Source organism: Eptatretus burgeri, chromosome 9 (assembly GCF_056783735.1).
Source record: "Eptatretus burgeri isolate ZD-2024b chromosome 9, Ebu_testis_v1, whole genome shotgun sequence".
In the NCBI taxonomy this organism is placed as follows: Eukaryota; Metazoa; Chordata; class Myxini; order Myxiniformes; family Myxinidae; genus Eptatretus; species Eptatretus burgeri.
The window spans coordinates 6,455,872-6,475,377 of NC_140969.1; the positions used below are offsets into that span (position 1 = coordinate 6,455,872).

General features: G+C 42.4%; 1 protein-coding gene across 6 annotated transcripts in view; it reads right to left on the reverse strand.

Annotated features, from left to right (window-relative positions):
• Positions 1-2,888: 2,888 nt before the first annotated feature.
• RALGAPA1 (Ral GTPase activating protein catalytic subunit alpha 1) overlaps positions 2,889-19,506 on the reverse strand; it is a 207,957-nt gene continuing 191,339 nt past the window's right edge. For 4 of the 6 annotated variants that reach the window (XM_085893990.1, XM_085893992.1, XM_085893989.1 and 1 more), the window contains 4 exons: positions 16,580-16,707; positions 14,330-14,454; positions 10,587-10,643; positions 2,889-5,087 (listed from right to left, as the gene is read on the reverse strand). In XM_085893990.1, the coding sequence (XP_085750116.1) occupies positions 4,960-5,087; positions 10,587-10,643; positions 14,330-14,454; positions 16,580-16,707 (438 nt within the window). In that variant the 3' untranslated portion in view covers positions 2,889-4,959. Of the gene's footprint in view, positions 5,088-5,300; positions 5,331-5,933; positions 5,970-10,586; positions 10,644-14,329; positions 14,455-16,579; positions 16,708-19,506 lie in introns of all 6 variants that reach the window. The other 2 variants (XR_015061424.1, XM_085893991.1) reach the window with 2 other exon arrangements.

Below are 19,506 nucleotides of genomic sequence, written 5' to 3' on the forward strand. Positions count from 1 at the left end.
GTTTAACACGGTGATTAATGGTATAGTGCCTCGAGTGGCTACTTCCATTTCGTATAGCAACCCACATTCCATAATGAAAGGCCAGAATTGGATTTTTTTTTTGTATACCTTGACGGACCTTGAGCACCCTGCAGAAATATGGTGTGGACATATCTCAGACAGAGCGGGGTGGTGAGGCCAGAGAGGAGACGGTAGAAGAGACAGACAGACAGACAGACAGACAGACCACCGACCTGCCTGCAGTGAGAGAGAGTGAGAGACCCAAAGATTCAGCCTCATCACGGAAAATACCAATGATCCTTAAATGCCTTGGTTTCCACAGCGTGAAGCTGAGAAAGGTGAGAAATGTGAGAGGCGGGAGCACCAGCCCAGAGGGGAGATCAGAATTCCATCAAGCTGTAAATGAAAGCTTTACATGTGATCAGGAGCTCAGGTGTGTTAAGGAAGGACTTTGCATGATGGAGGATTCCCAGTCGGTGACTGCCTTTGGAAGCCAGCTTGGGAATGTGGCTTTCCCAGGAAAGATCATGGCAGATAGTGAGGCCCAGAAGCTTGAATGAAAGGACTTCTTCAAGAGGGTTGTTGAGAAAGTAGATTGGGGAAGGGGGGGGGGGGAGGTTTCCAGACGGTCCTTTCGGAGAGACATCGTAAGAGTGTGAGATTTATCAGGGAAGTTATCACTCTCTGCATAAGAATCATGTCATGAGAAGAATGTGAGTTTCATGAGAAGAGTGCGAGATTTCTACCCTTGATCCCAAAAACATTATTTGCAGTCCCCAATAATGTCACAAAATTGTTATCATTGTTGATCTATACTGTCCTCACTTTGTGGCATCTTGCACAGCTTCTCATGATACACATCTTGAAGTCTTGTTACAAGATCAGCTTTTTCATGGTTGCCGTGATTTCTTGTCTCGTATGATGACATTTGTGCGGCGTAACACTCATTTTGCATCTTACAAGTGTATGTCCTCTGTCACAATTTGCACTGTGCATGCTTCTAACATGTAGCACATCACAGAGGTGCTTCCTTCTAGTGATGATACGGTCAAGTTGATGGCAGTGTCTTCAATGTGGGTGTTGCCAGATTACTCCTTTTTCCTTTGAAGGTGTTTCTAATGCAGAGAGTGATACCTGCACAACTCCAATGGTAACTCCAATGCTGGCAATTTTCATTCATCTTTCCGATACCAGGCATCAGCGTCAGCTCTCACGTGGGCATTGAAATCCCTCAGCTGAACGAGTCTTGTTTAATATCTACCTTTATTCTATAAATGGTTTCATTGAGTTGGGTATAGAAAGCATCTTTCCCCTCAGATGGGCTCGGCAGAGTTGGAGCATCGGTTGCAAAAACCAGTGATTGGACCATTTATTGTGTTCAATTTCATCAGTCATGGTCTACTTTATAATGCAGTCGGGTGCTCGAAGCAAGAAAGTAGATCATTTCTGATTAAGAAGCCAACTCCATGCTCCCTACTTTCACTTTCTTCTTTCCCTCTCCAATAGAAAGTACAGTGCTGTTTTCTCTTGCATCCATTGTCAGGTAATCTGGTGTCAGAGAATGCGGCAATGTCTACATCTAATCTATTTAATTCCAGGTCAATGACTAGTGTCATTCTCATATTTGATGAATGAGGATTGAAAACAAATCTATGCACTAAACTCCTTACATTCCAACATTCAAGATTTAGTTTAAGCTTAAAAATAGGAAGAGTTTGGGGGTGGTGCTGGCTTTTTTCACCCACATTTCAGTCCATAAACTGACACTGACACATAAAGGTGCAGATCTGTGTCGGAGTGGCGACCCATGCAGGATTGTGCTCAATCGTCAAGGAGACTGCTTAGGCAGCACCAACGCTCTACACCGAGTATGATCCCGATGGATGGATGGATGGATGGATAGACTTTGGATAGGTATACTTTGGCTATTGGGATAAAAAAAAAAATGCTCCTCAGCTCTCAGGGTAACAATTTGGGATTCTCTCTCGCCTGAAAGGGAAAACACCTTCGCTATTTGCCCATAGCTGGATTTTATTGCCCTTCTACTTTATGTCCCACTCTGTCAAACAACAAAGGGTTAACAAGAGTCCCTGCAAGAAGGTGCAGATAAGACTTGATTGTGAGAGGGCCAAGTGCTGTTCGTCACAATGCTGTCGCTTACTCCTTTCCTGCTTCTTTTATGATAAGACTTGATTGCGAGAGGCCAAGTACTGTTCGTCACAATGCTGTAGCTTACTCCTTTCCTGCCTCTTTTCTATCTCCGTCGATTGCCCGAACAGCCTCAAAGAGAGTCTTTCTGTATCGACATGCATCCTCCGACTCGTTGACCTTGTGGAGACAGGAGAAGCACCCACTTGAGTTGACTTGTGGGCAGAAGTTAACATATGCGTGATTAGCCAATCAACCCACTGTCATCACCACCGTTTTACGGCCGTTTTCATGCTTGCATGTGGAAGCCGAGACCACATTTTAAATATGTGGTCTCGGCTTTCAAGTGACCACATATGTAAAAACGTTCCTGCCAGGATCCAAAATATATATGATCAGCGCACCAAAGAATTAACATTCTAAATATTAGCTTCTCCTTGCTTCCCATGGTGGTTAACATACTTCGATCAACGCTCTGTTGATTTCATCCACTGGTCTACCTGTTCTCGGATGCCGACCGACACTAACCTTCACGAAGAATAGTTTTCCATCAGACCCTGGATATAAATGATCAAGAGGATGAGACAAAGGTATGCAAAGAATAATTAACAATGCTGTCTCTTTCAACGTCTGCCGATTGTTGTGTGCATCTGACTTAAAAAGTGGAATATAACAACTCTTCTTCTTCTGCCACCACCCGCCCACACCCCCCCCCCAAAATAAAAAAAATAGGACACCTCTTGGTAGTTGCAGGCTTACATATTTATAGAGCTCTTTCACCCAAGATTACAGTTACAAAATATGTGATCCATCTTGAATGCACAGCACAATCATTTGATCAGTAGTATGGTACTGGGTATTTACACATGCTGTGCCCACACATAGTGCCATATTTAACAGTACCTGCTTCAGCGTCCACCACGATGAGAACATTTTTAAAAAGCAAATGCTTTTCGTAAACATGTACAACCAAAATGACAGCTTTTAATGCCAATTAAAATAACATTGCTACAAAACCACTTGCCATTTGGCCTGAAAAGTTTCAATAAATTTACAGTGCATTGGTTGTTTCTGCAGAACAAAAAAGTGGTTTTGGATATTCGATAATTGCCCATTACATATTTGTACATAACTTGGCAAACACACGCAACATATTAGCGAGCCTTTCTTACACAAAGACAATTAAACAAAGTCAAGCCCAAAGGATGAAGCAAAGAAAATAAGGCAAATATATCTCTGTGAAAGAGAGCAAGAGAGAGAGAGAGAGAGAGAGAGAGAGAGAGAGAGAGAGAGAGAGAGAGAGAGAGAGAGAGAGAGAGAGAGAGAGAGAGAGAGAGAGAGAGAGAGAGAGAGAGAGAGAGAGAGAGAGAGAGAGAGAGAGAGAGAGAGAGAGAGAGAGAGAGAGAGAGAGAGAGAGAGAGAGAGAGAGAGAGAGAGAGAGAGAGAGAGAGAGAGAGAGAGAGAGAGAGAGAGAGAGGATGTGGATGGCTATTTTGAGGTGGGGGGAAGAATGGGCGAGTAAAACCTAAAAACAAACGATTACTGAAGAACATTCATCAATCGCAAACAAAAACTCATGTTAAAAATAAAATGAAATAAAAAATAAATAAAAACGATTTACGACTACGGAGACAAAAAGATTTCAGGACTCGATGTAAAAAAAAAAAAGAAAACAACAAAAAAAAAAGACTAAGGATGCAGCCACATCAACATGGCATCGTGTCGAACCCAATTCTTACCTTGATCCCAAACATCCTTCACACGTACCATCTCCTTCACACCCTTGACTACACCATGTGTGCATAGTATCTGGACGATATAACTGATGGGGTACAAATGAGCTGTGTTCTTATTAAGGCAACTTTTACAAAGAAATCAACCACGATGCGCAAAGTTGAACAAGACTGTCACACACATTTGTCAGGAAAGTTAAAATGGATTATGCAATCTCCTTTTTTGGGAATACAGTACAATGCAATTTTTCTCACCAGAATGAAACTAGGCCACAGGGAAAGTGAGAGCACAACAGGCACGCCATTTTCCCCAAGGCCTCCAAGGACGAAATTAAAGAAAAATCGAACCGACTACGACAACTACTACAACGACAGGGATTGCCAGAAACGTCACCACAATGCCTCGTGGAAGGAAGAACCCTCAGGTAAAGGCAGACACTCAAAAAGGAAAATTGCTGAAACACACGATGTTAGTCAAACGGTGGTCACAAAACAAAGATCAACATTTTTCATTTTAGGTTAATAAATGGCTGGGACGCTTCAGCGTGTCCGTTTCAAATAAAGCCTATTAAGACAAAACGGCTTTCCTGATTGGAAAATGCAAAATGTGAGATGAAACAAAAGACGATATAGGAAATTTCAAGCAAAGGTCAACTTGCAGAGAGGAGATTTCTCATGGTACGTAGTGCCATATAGGTTGTCAAGCATGCAAGTGTAGCTGCCCTTGTACCAAGGAGGCAAGGTGCTTGCTTATGCGGTTAATGGCGAGAAGAAAATCCTCATTTTCCATACCTTTTCCTGGACAACTGCTTTACTAGGAGGATTGGAAAAGGCAGCACGGAAGAACGGAAGATAAGGTTTTGTGAGTCCTGTGCATCACACATTTGAGACTGTTCTGTGGATTTTTGCACAAACGCTTCTCTCCACCCCCCCTCCCTTTCCCCACCAGACTCCTGCCCCCTCCCAAACGTGGAAATTCGGTGAAGAATCTGAAATGTCCACAGCCAAAGCTTCTTTTGAGTCCACAATCACAGTTCATTTGTGGAAAGAGGTGCAAGCCAAAATGTGTGCTTTTGGGTTAAGCTGACTTGTTGGTATGGTCAGATGATCGAAGCTTGATCGAGACGTGGCTCTTGGAAGAGTATGGGGACAGGGCCGCAGGGAAGCCCGGACTTCCCAAGGCAAAGCCATCGGCAATCTGCCTCTCTGCAATGAAACATCACTAGTTCTTTAGAGCCAAAGTCAATGAATGCAGTGATTAGAAAAGTACAATGGATTGTGTGATAAGGAATACAAAACATGGAAATAGCATGAACTGAAAAGAAACTGAAAATTCTTAACAAAAAATATTTTAAAAAATGATCGTCCTTTGAAAGGAAGGAAAGAAGGAAGAAAATAACAAGCAAGTAAGAAACTTACTACAGCAAAGCGAGGAGTGGACTTGTTAATCTGGCGCACAAGCGGACGACGACGTTAAGCATTTCACTCATAGAATGAAAAGAAGAAGAAGAAGAAGAAAAAAAAAGAAGGCGGCAGCAGCATGTTTGCAAAACAAGTAAACAAACACGTGGAAACAAAAATCTGAAAACATCTGTTGGAGCAATTTTGCATGCACAGTTTGCGTATCACGATAACACGATTGGAGAACAACCAAATTGTTCGGCAGATGCGAGCAATGGGCGCTTCCGACACAGCTGTTTTCAGAAAGCGACACGGTGACATTCACACGTTAGCACAGCCCACTTGCGAATGGAGTTGGTGCCAGAAGATGCAAGGTTCTCTGCAAGCCATTGGAGTTTCCACAAGCTTTCAGAAGACGTGTTCCAAACTGGGCAGGCGGGGTGCAACTTTGGGCGGCGTGAGACAAAGGCGCCTGATGAGGCGAGCGTGCGCGGGGGGACGTGGCGCCCATTAGCTTAAAGGTGACGGGCCGCGAGGTCGTGTTAGTGTGGTGATTACGGCATGCTCTGCTGCCTGCAGGGGTGCACAAGGACCGGGTTTAATGCTCTCGTGGCTGAATTAAGAAGCGCCCACTGTCGATTGGCAGCTTACCTTGTGGATTCGGCAATGACATTTAAGTTTAATGATCTGAGGTGAGAAGATAATTACAAAGATAATCAAAGGGACACAACTTTCCCCGGAAGCAAACTTGATAATCATGGTGTAGCCAAATCAAAAAGAACAATTCATTCATAAAAAAAGGACATTCATGGGAACAAGTCGTGCGAAAACCTTCATAAACGATGTCACACAATTAAAGTATGCAAAAATAGTTATTAAAATGAATTTTAATTCATAAGACAGCGGAATTATTTTCAATGTGTTTTGGAATCCTGTATTGGATGAATCTTAAGTTAAACAACTAATTTGAGTTGATGGTTCAAAACAGTTGTGCCAACGAATCTGAACACAGTTATGTGGTGCAACTAACATCAAGACAAATGACCTGGGCAACATGGTACAGGAATGAGGTGGATTGAAACCATTGCCAAGGAGAGGCCAAAAAACAACCCAACGATATACATGCAATAAACAAATAAATAATACAACCTCGGGGTAAAGGGAGATGGGGCGGGGGTAAAGGGAGGGAAGGGTAAATTGGAGGGGGTAAAGTGGGGTAATTTTTGGGAGTGATGGGGGTGAGGTTCGGTCATTTGCTTGCACCCATGGCCCTTAGACCTTCGAAGACCGTTAGACCCTCTTTAAACACGTTAGACTCCTTAGACACTGCAGACCCTTGGTTCGACCATTTAGACGCGTAACTAACATTGGAACATATCCTTTACACCTTTAGACCCCTTACACCGTTCAGACTCCAAAAGACCCTTTAAAAACCCCTTCGACACATTTAGACCCTAACTACGATTAAAAACAAATACCCTTTAGACCTAAATACCCCTGAAGACCCTTTGGACCATTTAGACCCTTTAAATCTTTACACCCTTTACAACCCCAAGACACCTTAGACCTGTAGACATTTAGACCACTTTGGACAGACATCACGCAGACATCTATATCATCTTCTTGCAATACACAGACAATACTTTTTACAACAAGTAATGTGTGATCTCAACCCACCCAGAGGCTGGGTTCTCTGCGAGGTTGAACAGAATTTGCATGTTGGGGTCACTGAATTGGATCACCAATCAGAACCTAGAAGCATGTTGTTTTTGAGGTGAAAAGCTCAAAGGGTCATTGTTACGTAATATCATCAATTTTCATCCTATTAACTTGAAATTTTAACAGGATTCGCATTTGGGTCGCAGACTTGGTTCACCAAAATCAAAACTATCGATTTCCCGTTTGACATGTTAACACTCCCGCCCATGACAACAATTACACCCCATTATAAGCAAATGGGACTTTAGTGATTTTATTATTGCCAAACATCAATAATTTTTTAAGATATCAAACTGAAAGTTACACAGCATATTTGTACGTTATGAGGAATACGTAAAAAAAAAACATGTGGTCTAACTTAGTCAAAGGTCAAGGTCATCTGAAATATGTAAAACACCGACGAGGCCACAATTAGAAAATGTATCAACCAAAGTTGTTCTGCATAACAATCAATCATGCAAAGCACTTGAGAGGTCATATTTTCAAAATTGACAAATTGCTGTTTCCATGGCAACTATTGTATATTTGGATCTCACAAGTATCATGCATAACATCTTTCTTGTTTTGCACATTAATCAATTTTGTTCCTTGAATGTAGATTCTGAAAATGTATTCGTGCCTGTTCTTTTGCGAGCGTTTGCATGCACCACCCATGGTTTGAGGTAGACTGCAAGGCTTACGGTTGCGATCGACCGGTCTTAGGCACGGTTTGACAAAGTTGTAGAATTTAACAACCACGATCAACCAGTTCATTTTAAAACATGAATGTGCATCAAGTCGACGCTCGAGATGATTTATGCAGAGTTTATAAATTTATGTAGTCTCTTCACCTGTATCAGTCTGTGCATGTTGTTATAAAGGGTCATATTGATTCACGAGCGCCAGCCAGAGTGACCACTATATTCGTTATGTCTGTGTGTCTGTTTGCATGTCTGTCTGTTTGTCTTTCTAGAGCACAACTTCGTGGGATGTGATCCGATTTGGATGAAACTTGAATATGATGTTGATATCAATGCCTAGTTTTGTCTTCCTGGCGATGGGTGCCCCGCGCCCATTGTGGGCGGAGAAATGCCCACTTCCAATTTCTGATTTTTGTCATATTTTTTCTCAAATTTTAATCGAAATTCCCACTCGAGAAATTGTGCGCATTGGCCATATGTACAACATATAAAAAAAAAATTCAGTTTGATTCGGTCAATTTTGAGGGAGAAGATAGGTTTTGAAGAAATGGGCGGTGACAGATAGTTGGGTAGCAGCTAAGATTGCCCATTGTGGGCGGAGCCACGCCCACTTGTAATTTTTGTTTTTTGGTTCACGAGCGCCTGCCAGAGTAACCACGATATTCATTATGTCTGTGTGTCTGTCTGTGTCTGTCTGTCTGTCTGTCCAGAGCATAATTCGGTGCACTTTGATCTGATCTTGATGAAACTTGGTTTTTGGTTCACGAGCGCCAGCCAGAGTAAGCACTATATTCGTTATGTCTGTGTGTCAGTCTGTCTATCTGTCTGTCTGTCCAGAGCATAATTCCATGCACTTTGAGCTGATCTTGATGAAACTTGGTTATTGGTTCACGAGCGCCAGCCAGAGTAACCACTATATTTGTTATGTCTGTGTGTCTGTCTGTCCAGAGCATAACTCCGTGCACTTTGATCCGATATTGATGAAACTTGGTTATGTGTTCGATATCAATGTCTAGTTGTGTTTTCCTGCATGAGGGCGTGCTACGCCCATTGTGGGCAAGCCACGTCCAAAATAGCCATTATTAGGGGGTAGTCGGATTAAAAATCTATCTTCTCCTTGGGAATTTAGTGAATGGAATGGGTTCTTCGGTATTTGAATAGCAAAATGAATTATCTAAAACTTGTCGTTGTCCGATTTTTCATTTTCATCCCAAGGTCAAGGTCACAAGGTCAAAAACTTAGAAAATTGCGAATTTTGACATAAAAATCATACGACCGCCCAAACTTTGAGAGCTAGGATGACAATATTTTTTATGCATAATCTTGAGGTCATTCCCCACCTAAAGTCTTGAAACCATTTTGCTCTATCTCGAACACCTTGCCCGTGGCGCCCCCTTCATGTTTGTTTTTACGCTGATTTCATCAAAGTATGGATAATCCGAGGAGTGCGAAATGCCATATAGCCTATATGACGTTATATTCTTCCTGGAATGTTCCAGAGGAAGTTTTGCACCAAAGGTCATAATCCTTGACCTTTAAAAGGCACAAAGGTCAAATTTTCAAAGTTGTGGGAATCAAACCGGGCTTTCGACCTTCTTCGAGGAACTAATTCCAATAAACTATAGCACGAATCCTGTTTCCTTATTTTAATGTCCACAACATTGTTTTGTGACCTTTAAAGGTTATGCAAAGGTCAAATTTTGAAAGTTGTTGAACGAAACCGCGTTTTCGACATTTTGCAGCTAATAACCTGTCACCCGTACCACATCATGTTGATCATTTTTATAACTTGGACAAAAATCATTGTCTCATCCTTGACTTCTGAAACAATCTACATCGTCAAATACCGCTCGTGAACCGTCGTCGCCTCCCGGCTAGTTTTTCTTGTATCTATTGCTTACGAGAAGATTTACCTGGTGTTGCACGGGAAGACAAACGTGAATAAGTAACACTTTGTAGCCAAAGGAAATTTGGAAATTGTAATACCCTCTGTCACCACTACCAGGTGGCACCATACGGTACACATTTACATGGAGAATTTACACCCCTCCCCCTCCACACTCCCACGTGAGTCTGCAGCCACGTAGCTTATGTTACCCACCACACAAAGTTGTATTTGTACCCTGAGTTTGGAGTTTGTAACCTCAAAGATGTGGCCATGCATAGAACAAATACAAACAAAGAGAAAGGAGAGAGAGGGAGAGCTAGCTGGAGAGGGAGAGCTAGCTGGAGAGGGAGAGCTGGAGAGGGAGAGCTGGAGAGGGAGAGAGAGAGTTTTGTCTTTTATAGGTGTATATAAAGGAAGTTTGTCTGTGTGTGATGGGTATCCTGCAAGTTTACACAGAGATTGATTTGTAAAAATGATTAGACAGGTTAACTTTTATGATATAAAAGCCATTACTGACATTGTTTTTAAAAATAAAAAACACACACACACACACACACACACACACACACACACACACACACACACACACACACACACACACACACACACACACACACACACACACACACACACACACACACACACACACCTCAACATTGATTAGAAAGATGAGATTCGTCCTTGAAGTGGGGATTTATTTTTTTCTGTTACTTCAGTTTTGCCATCTCTCTCCACCCCTCTCCCCACCCCACCCAACACCCTTTGATGTGATGTAATAAACCGTTTAAGGAAAATCTGTACATGGTCATTTGGAGTACATGACCTCCATTAAGCGCTATTAAAACAGGAATGGTGCCCCGCAGCCACGAGTTGATTCGTCACAAGGTCCCTTTGGCTTTATCGACTTGTTTCACAACAGAATGCTTCGAAACAAAGCATATAATGACAAAGTTTAGTGTAAATGTTTTGTGCATGTCCATAAACGTTGGTGAATCTAAAATAACCAATTAAGCTTACCGATTGAAGGAGGTTTGGAAAGTGTGTGTTCCTCTATTGGAATGCAGCTGGCAACAACTGGAACACAACAGGGGAAAGGGAGAGTACTGCAGCATAAATTTGCTTTTGTAACTGGTTTTCACATTGGCAATCCCGATGTCACGAAACTCAGGGAAAAAAGCACACATTGTGGATTTGGGAAGTCTGGGACAGGCTTATGCTTTGCAGAAGAAACGATTTGATGTGAAGGAAAAGGTGGGAAGGGCATTGTTGATAAAATTGTGGAGGAAACCAAAGTGAATAAAATTGAATAAAATAAGCTAAGAAGAGGGAGAGAACGTAGGATGGGAAAGGTTAGCATGGAAAAGGAGAGAACCTGGCAAAAGGAGGAGTTAGAGTGGAGGAGGAGAAAAGGCATCAGGCATAACTATCGTGCCTGATGAACCAGGCTGCAAAGACGGCGAAACGTTGCCCGAGACCGGGTCTGCTCTCGCTTTTTTTGCTCAAATTGGCGGAGTCAATCTAGTTTTTACTTTTGGATGAAAGCGCCTTCTTCTTTTGAGAGTTTAATATATATATATATATGTATATATATATATATATATATATATATATATATTTATATCTCGACACATGTGGAGTGTGACCGCTGTGGCGACCCCTAACAGGAGCAGCCGAAAGAAGAAGAGAAGAGAAAGATCTGCAGCGAGCAAAGAATCTGCTGCTTGCCGGTCTGAGGGATGACAGGTGAAATCATCAGCAACGAGATAGAGGATTTTCCAGAGTCAGGGAGATCATTGATGAAAACCAGAAAAAAAACAGGGTCCAGAACGCTTCCTTAAGGAACTCCAGCCTGGACAGGAAGAGGGGATGAGAGAACTCCATCAAGGGCCACGCGTTGACTGCGACAGGAGAGGAAGTCTGCAAGCCATGAGTGGAGATGGCCTTGGATACCACAGGAAGAGAGTTTGGTGAGCAGGGCAGGGTGTCGGACCGTGTCAAAAGCACGTGATATGTATCGGGGGATGGCTCTGATTTCATGTCCGGCATGGAGGACCTCCATTCATTGTTGGGAGAGCAGAAGCAGCATCATATCCAGGGTAGAGTGACCTGGTCTGAAACCAAATTGATGATCGGAAATCAAGCCATTGGAGAAGAGGAAGGATTTAATGTCTGAATCAATGATGGATTCCATAACTTTGCTGATGATTGGGAAAAGGCTGATTGGTCTGTAGTTGCAGGGATCTGTTTTTGCACCTTTTTTATGCAGGGCGGTAATGTTTGCTGGTTTCCAAGCAGATTTCAGAAGACCTTGAGAAAATGAGAGGGCGAATAGAACAGAGAGAGGATGAGCAAGAGCAGAGGAGCAGGTTTTTAGGACACGTGAGCTGATGCCGTCTGGACCGTTTGCAGAATCTGAGTCGAGGTTTGACAGCAAGCTCTCCACCTTGTCAGGAGAAAAGGACACAGAGTCCAGGGACAGTTGGGTGTGACTGGGTAAGGTGGGTACAGCAAGTGATGGGTTTTGAACACAAGATTTCGATGTAAACACCGAGTTTAGACATTCAGCATTTTCACGTGCGGTATCAGCAGTTCGGCCATTTTAGGTAAGGGAGAGGATGGAGGGGGAACATCCACCAGAAACAGATTTGATTAGACGCCACCAGGATTTGGAGGAGGGAGAGAGGTTTGAGAGTTCAGACTTGCGATTAAAAAGATGTTGTTTTCTGGCTCTCCTGAGGATAGGCACAAACTTGTTCCGAGCTTTATGGAAGGAACTGAGATTGAGATTACCTTCAGTTGGATAAACTGATCCGGATTTCGGGCTTATCATCTGAGTCTCGGATTATGTCTCACATGGGGGTGGGGGCATAATCTGCAAGGAACAACACAACCTGTCCACCACTCAGATTATTGTTCCCGCTGATGCAAACCAATAAACTAGAAGGTACGTGTGATTGGGCGGAGAAATCAAAATGTGTGGAGCGTGACGAGTGGTCCCTCGATCTCCAATGGACATAAGTCCTGCGTGTGCGCACACGAAAGCATCACCTTCGATCCGGAGGCTTCAGTCTGGCCACTCATGTCAGAAGACAGAAATTTTATGGTCATCATTGGTTAAACATCAAACGGAGCTGCCTATCCGGATTTCAGGCTTATTTACCCTCATCAGGACGGCATACCGTATGAATACCTAACCAATGATGACCACATTCATCATCTGAATTCCAACGATACCTCCTGGCTGTGATGGTGAGCCTCAGTCACGGATGATGTCTCATTCGGAAAAACCGCATAATCCGCAAGGAGGATTACCGCCTAATTAAACGCTATTATAAAGCGCATAATCTTCCTGCAGCTTGTTATTTCACATTTGTGTTTAGACATTGCAATTTTCTTTGGTCTTTCCACATACAGTGAAACCTCACTTAGCCCTGCCCCATAGAATGCTGGTTCATTCTGGAGCTCTTTGTCTTGGTGAAATTTTTCACTGACAAAGGAAAATAAATGAAGAAAATTCATAACACGCAGCACCTGCTGAGTACTGAGTAAATGCACACCCCCCCCTCTCGGCCCCGTCATTGTTTAAAGTATATGCACACGCTCTGAGCAAATCAGCAGTGTTTACTCCGCCTTTGTTTTTCAGCAGGATGAGTCCTCCCACACTGCTCCCATGTCGGAGGAGGAGTGACGGCAATGATTCTTTTTATTGATGTTTGTGTGGATTTTATGGTTTTGTTCATAATTCTATGTTGTTATAATTCAAAAATATAATTTTTATTCATAATAGAATAAGTTTACCATCTGTATTATTAATTACAGCTATTCCTGACACCCTAATGAAGTCCTCCTACACACTCGTGCATCAGAAATAACACGGTTGGGAACACATCTCCATATAAACATTGGTATCGTGACCCCTTTCAGCGCATTTTCGATCAGTGCCCTCTTTTCCAGGAACGCATCCTGAGCGCAAAGCCGGGTATTTCTGTATACGTGACTATTGCTGTGTCAGTCAGCCACCAAAATACACTTCCTTCAAAACGCAGCCTTCCACAGCAGTGAACAAACTGGGAGAATCGTTCCATCGATTTAGACAAGGACTGTGGTCTGGAGGGTTTCGACTTACGAATGAAACGTATCGCATGAAAGCCACAAAGGTAGAAAAAAAAAATACAACTTGTGAAAAAAGGGTTACTGTAAAGAATCGCAAGAGCTTCCTCAAAAAGGACTTCAAAAACATGTGTGAAAACATCAATGTGAAATAAAAAGTGAGCAGAGTAGATGGACAGGACGATTGGTGTACAGCATTGTTGTACATCGAATGTGTTGTACATCGAATATCAATAGCGAGAGGCAATTGTATCCGAGAGTGGAATAGTCCTTTTACTGTTACGCCGAACATTCCTGGCTTAGAGCTTAGCCAATAGGAGCCTCGCCATGACATGGCAAGGCACCAACAGTACCCTTGTGTATTTGCATGAATACTCTGGTTGCATCAGGTAGAAAATCTCAAAACAAAAAAGGTGACCAGGCCCGAGCTACCACATTTTTCTTAGTTAACTCGGTGGAATGAAATTCTCGACACTTTCTCGGCCGCGCCGGGACGTTTGGAAGCTCAAAATGTTCGAAAGGGATGAAAGGACACGATGATGGTTACAATTTGCTTTCATCACAATAAACAATGAGGTTATTGAAAGTGAATTAAAATTAATTTTGTTACATTGCAAGAGGAACCATGCAAGTGGTGCTCCTTGTCTTACCATGATCACCAGGCAACGCACACGAAGGGGCAGGACACACCACTTGGAAAGCAAAGTCTTCAAAGGATGTCAAGTCCCTATGATGCTGTACTATACTCTCCAAGTAGCAGGCTCGTTCCTCATAGCTTGTGGGTGTAAGGTCAAGGGCCATCAAACCACTAAAAGAGCTGAAGAATGCACACTGATGGGTTTCATGTTCAACTACAGTACCTAAAAATGTCTCGCAACTTTATGCTTTGATTGATCTTGTCATGCTTTGTAAATTAAGTGATAATGAGTCCAAACCGTAACTAAGAGTGAAGTCGATGGCACACCATCGCAAATCGCCATGTTTCCCACTGAAAGCAAGGTTGAAAGATGGCAAAAAGTTCCAACAGGAATGACCCATCATCAAATTTTGAATTAAAAAAAAATTTCTCTTTTCATTTTGACCCCTGTGACCTGAAGCCACCACCGTCTGAAACATGAACTGGGGATCTAATCCCCCCCCAAAAAATTATTAAAACATTTCATGTGTCCCCAAATGTTGACTGCATATATCCATTGGGACCATACTCTGTGCAGAGCGTTGGTGCTGCCTCAGCAGTTTCCTTGGCGATTGGGCACAATCGTGGATGGGTCGCCACTCCGACACAGGATACCAACAAGCTGGTATTCATTTTGCCGACCTTGGAAGGATGACAGGCAGAGTCAACCCCACCTGGTATTAATTAAACAGCTGAGTGGGATTTGAACTCAGGATCCTAGGATCCCAAGCCCACAACCCTAACCATTTAGCCAACACCAGGCATGATTACATTTTAAGTTTCATTAAAAAAATGTTTAAAAATGTGCCCGCAATTACATTTTTTGGTATGTGACCCACTTTTTGACCCCATCCCAGGGGGTGGGTACAGCTCTCGCACCTTATTTCCATGTGCTGATCATAACTACCAAGTTTGATGAATTTCGGTACAACCGTTGAGGAGGAGATGGCGTGATGGACGGATAGACAGACAGAGAAACGGACATGGAGCCGATTACAATATCCTCCCGTTTTTTTTTCCCCCCCCCAAAAAGTGTGGGGATAAAGCGACTCAGAAAATGACACATTACAAATGTAAATACTTTACAGGTAATTGCTGTGTTGAAAATGTATGCACTGCTTGCTTGGAAATTATCCTTTCACACTTTGGGCAAATCAGGATCATCTTTGAACTAACATGATAAACCAACTTGTTTAACGTGATTTGGAAACAAACCAGATGATGTGATCCATTTGCTTTGTTCTTCAAGTAATCGCATTTACATCCAAAACCGACAATTTCAGCCGATTCACGACCTATTTTACAAATACCTGCGGGGTCTACCAGATTTTGGTGAATGCAAATTTTACTCGACTTTCATGGAACTTTGTACAAATTTCAATACAACGAAAATGTTCGCAAATTACTATGATTTCCAAAGGAAAGTGGTGCAAAAACTGCTGACAGCTTTCTTTTAGAATCACGTTTTTCACAAACGATCAGTAGGTTCACAAAATCGAGATAAAGCAGTATTTTTTACCTCTGCCAGGGAAGGTGAAGGAGGTTATGTTTTCACCCCTTTTTGTTTGTGTACAGGATATCTCAAAGAGTTGTGGACGGATCCGGATGAAATTTTTTGAACAGGTTGGGGTGTGACAAGGACGAACTGATTAGATTTTGGTAAAGATCCGGATCCAACTACTAGGATTTTAAAGGTGATTCTTCGCCATTGAGAGATGGGGCTCAAAAACGATACATAGCACGATATCTCAAAAACGTTGTGGACGGATTCGGATGAAACTTGGTGGACACGTTGGATCGTGGCAACAAAGAATTGATTCAATTCTGGTGAAGATCTGAATACGAGAATTATTTAATTTTTTAAGTGATTCTTCACCATTGATAAAGCAAAAAAAGGATATAGTGCAGTGTAGCATGATATTTCAAAAATGTGTTGGGTCCGATATGTTCTCGTGGATCAGGCATTATGTGGCGGAGGTCTGTACTCTACCGAGTGTCCTTCTCGTTTTAAAATGTAAATGAATGTTCATAGAAATGGTAAAAGAGTCGGATATGTTAATGTGTTGACATTATAAAACATTAACCAAATCGCTCTTGCACCGTCTTGCAAAATGATTTCCAACGTAAATAAGTTTTGTATCTTCACCACATCTCTGCTGTGACCAGCTACTTCCACATATTAAACAGAACTTTCACATCTTTAAAACTACAATAAAAAGGATACAAGTTCTGGTAGAGAGGGATGAGTGACTTCAGGGCCCGGCTGGCATTAATTGCTGTGGCACGAACTAGACTGGGCAGAATCTTGTCATCCACAATGGCTCCATCGAAAAGTGGACCAAAGAAAGGAACCTAAGACAAACAACAACGAAACAACAATAGCAGCAGAAACCACTATCAGCAAAACCTGTGAACAAAAATAATTAAAAACACAAATCAAATGTCTCTCTGTTAACATCATCAGCAAATGGTTTTTTCTCTGCAAGATCGAGACTCATGCAAGAGCAAAGTGATGGAAGTTATGAGCTGACAGTGGGGCAGCGGGGGAACTCTTGTACACAATAAGTAAGGGAATGAACGAACAAAGAAAAGAGGTGAGAGAGGAGGAGAGTTAACACTCTCACCTGCAAGTAATAAGATTGGGCTTGCATGGGTTAATGGGGGTAATAAAGATTGTGGGTAAGGATAGAGGATCAAAGGATGAGTAAGGATGGGGCTTCAGCCAAACTGCAAGATATGTGACAAGTTTTCAATTTTTTTTTTTTTTTAATCCTTTAATAAGAGGATTTCAACTTGCATCAATGCTCGTAAATTCACAATTATGGTGATTGCATCCTTTTACAGTACAATGCCGTAATCGAGGGTGTAATTTTATAATGAATACAACTGGAGTAATTCTACTGCGTGCAGTCGACGGGTATGCCTCCGCTCTCCCGCACAAACACTTGAGTATTGACACATTTGACCCTTGACTTTTATCATATCTGACTCAAAATCTAATCAGTTAATTGCCCTGTCTAATTTTACCTTTGTACCAAGTTTGATGAAATTCTGTCCAATATTTCTTGAGTTAGGGCGTAAAGAGTAAAATTTCAGAGTTTGACCTTGACCTTTGACCCTTGACCTTTATCACATCTGGCCCAAAATCTAATCACTTAATTGCCCTGTCTTACTTTACCTTTTTACCAAGTTTGATGAAATTCTACAATTTGCTTCTTGAGTTATCGCGTAAACGAAAATCCGGACGGACGGACAACCCGTAAACATAATGCCTCCGGCACCCTTGGTGCAGAGGCATAAAAACTGTGTCGCGATTGGTGGCTCCAAAAAGCTATTCATATGCAATGCAATGTAACCAGCACTGGGCAGTAACAAGTCACTTAATAATAATCTGATTAAGATCCATCTATTTATGACATAGGCGAGAAAGAAGGAAGAGTAAGGGGTTTGAAAATGGTGAGTACAGTGGTGGCCGATTGGTGAGGACACTGGACAGGGATCCAAGAAGATGCGGCCCATTAAAATCCAGCTGAAGGCAGTCCGGAAGTACTCACGATTTGGATTATATTCCATGGGATTTCAAGCTCGTCCCAGGAGAATTGCCACGTCGCTATTCGATTGTCATCAGTAAACCCAAATGGCTCATTTCTGACCTTCAGAGTGGGATCGTTTGACTGCCTCCCCTGGTCTGGTCCACATGTTATGCGAGCCCACTCACTGTGGTTGAGTTTTACTCCCTGCCCTCGTTAAAGGAGGTAGTTCTGAATGGCTGTGAGCCTATCATTCTCCTATAATTTGCACTTAAAAAAAAAAGAAAAAAAAAAAGAGGAAATATAAATTGAGAAAGGAGGAGAAGGAAGGTGATAGGAAAGAGTTGGGAAGGGGAATGTGAGATGAGTGTGGAGGAAAGAAGAACACAAAAGAAAGCTCTGAATGAGAAGGAAGCAAGTGAAGGGAAGTCACATGGATGAAGGATGGATGCATTGACAGAGGAAATTGGAGAGGAAGGTAGTTGGGGAGGACGACGGGGTAAATTTCACCACATTTGCTGAAGCAATAAATACATACGTTGTTGTTCAGGTTACTGAAAGCCAGTCGCGATAACCCATTAATGATCACTCGTGTCAACATTTGTAATCTGATGACAACTAGCCTTCGATGCAAGCTCTTTGGGATTAATTTTGGTGGCGATGGAAGGGAGGAGGAGATATTAATCATGAAAACGTAAACAGAGCAAAACGTAGAAATGTGATCAGAAAGATGCATCGATGAAGGAAGGAAGATGTTTTTTTCTTCATGATTACAAATTTGGAAGTACTACACTCTTCAAGTTTCTACATTTCAGACAAAGAACATGTTCTACATTGTTGTGGGTGGAATTGAATGAGATTTCTTTCTGAAATTTTGGCCTAGAAATTTGAATCCTTGATCACCTATCTCCAAGGGAAAGAATGTCCTGGTGCACTGTAAAGGAGGTTTGGATATCGGGGAAGAATTCGGGGATAATTCCGTGACGCGACAGGTCGCTTAACCAACCGTTGATGCCAAGAACTCAACCGCGTGACCTAGGGTCCTCCCGTGTATGGGTTAATCGGGTTACCTAATTAATTACGTGGTTTAATTACCGGGGAAGACGCCCTCGGTACGCCTTTTCCGAACCGGATCACTCTACCGGATCGGATGCAGCCGAGCAACACTGCCAAGGACGTACCAGCTAAAAGGAACGGATCGTTGGGAATAAAGTGCCAGCTAAACTTGGATTCGGACCATGCTGGATCAATGGAAGAAAAGACAAACACGAGCAGGTAACATTCCTAATAATAATAATTTATTTACAAGCAGGCGAGGAAAGATATGTGGCACAGTGAAGATTTATTGTTGTGTGTAATGCAGGGATAGAAAGAAGCGTGGTGCGACAATAAACAGGCAACCCACAAAAGGGGACACAGAGCAGACTCAATGCAAAAATAATAACAATAATAAAAAACATCTTCTGCAGTCTTACTTAAGCAGACAGGCGCCAGCACACACACACGCACGCACACACACAGACACAGAAAACCTGATGAAGAAGGAGTTTTGCAACCAGGGAGGGGGGGGGGAGAGAGTTGAGGCTATGATCTTGGTACCTGTGCGCCCGATAGCACGACG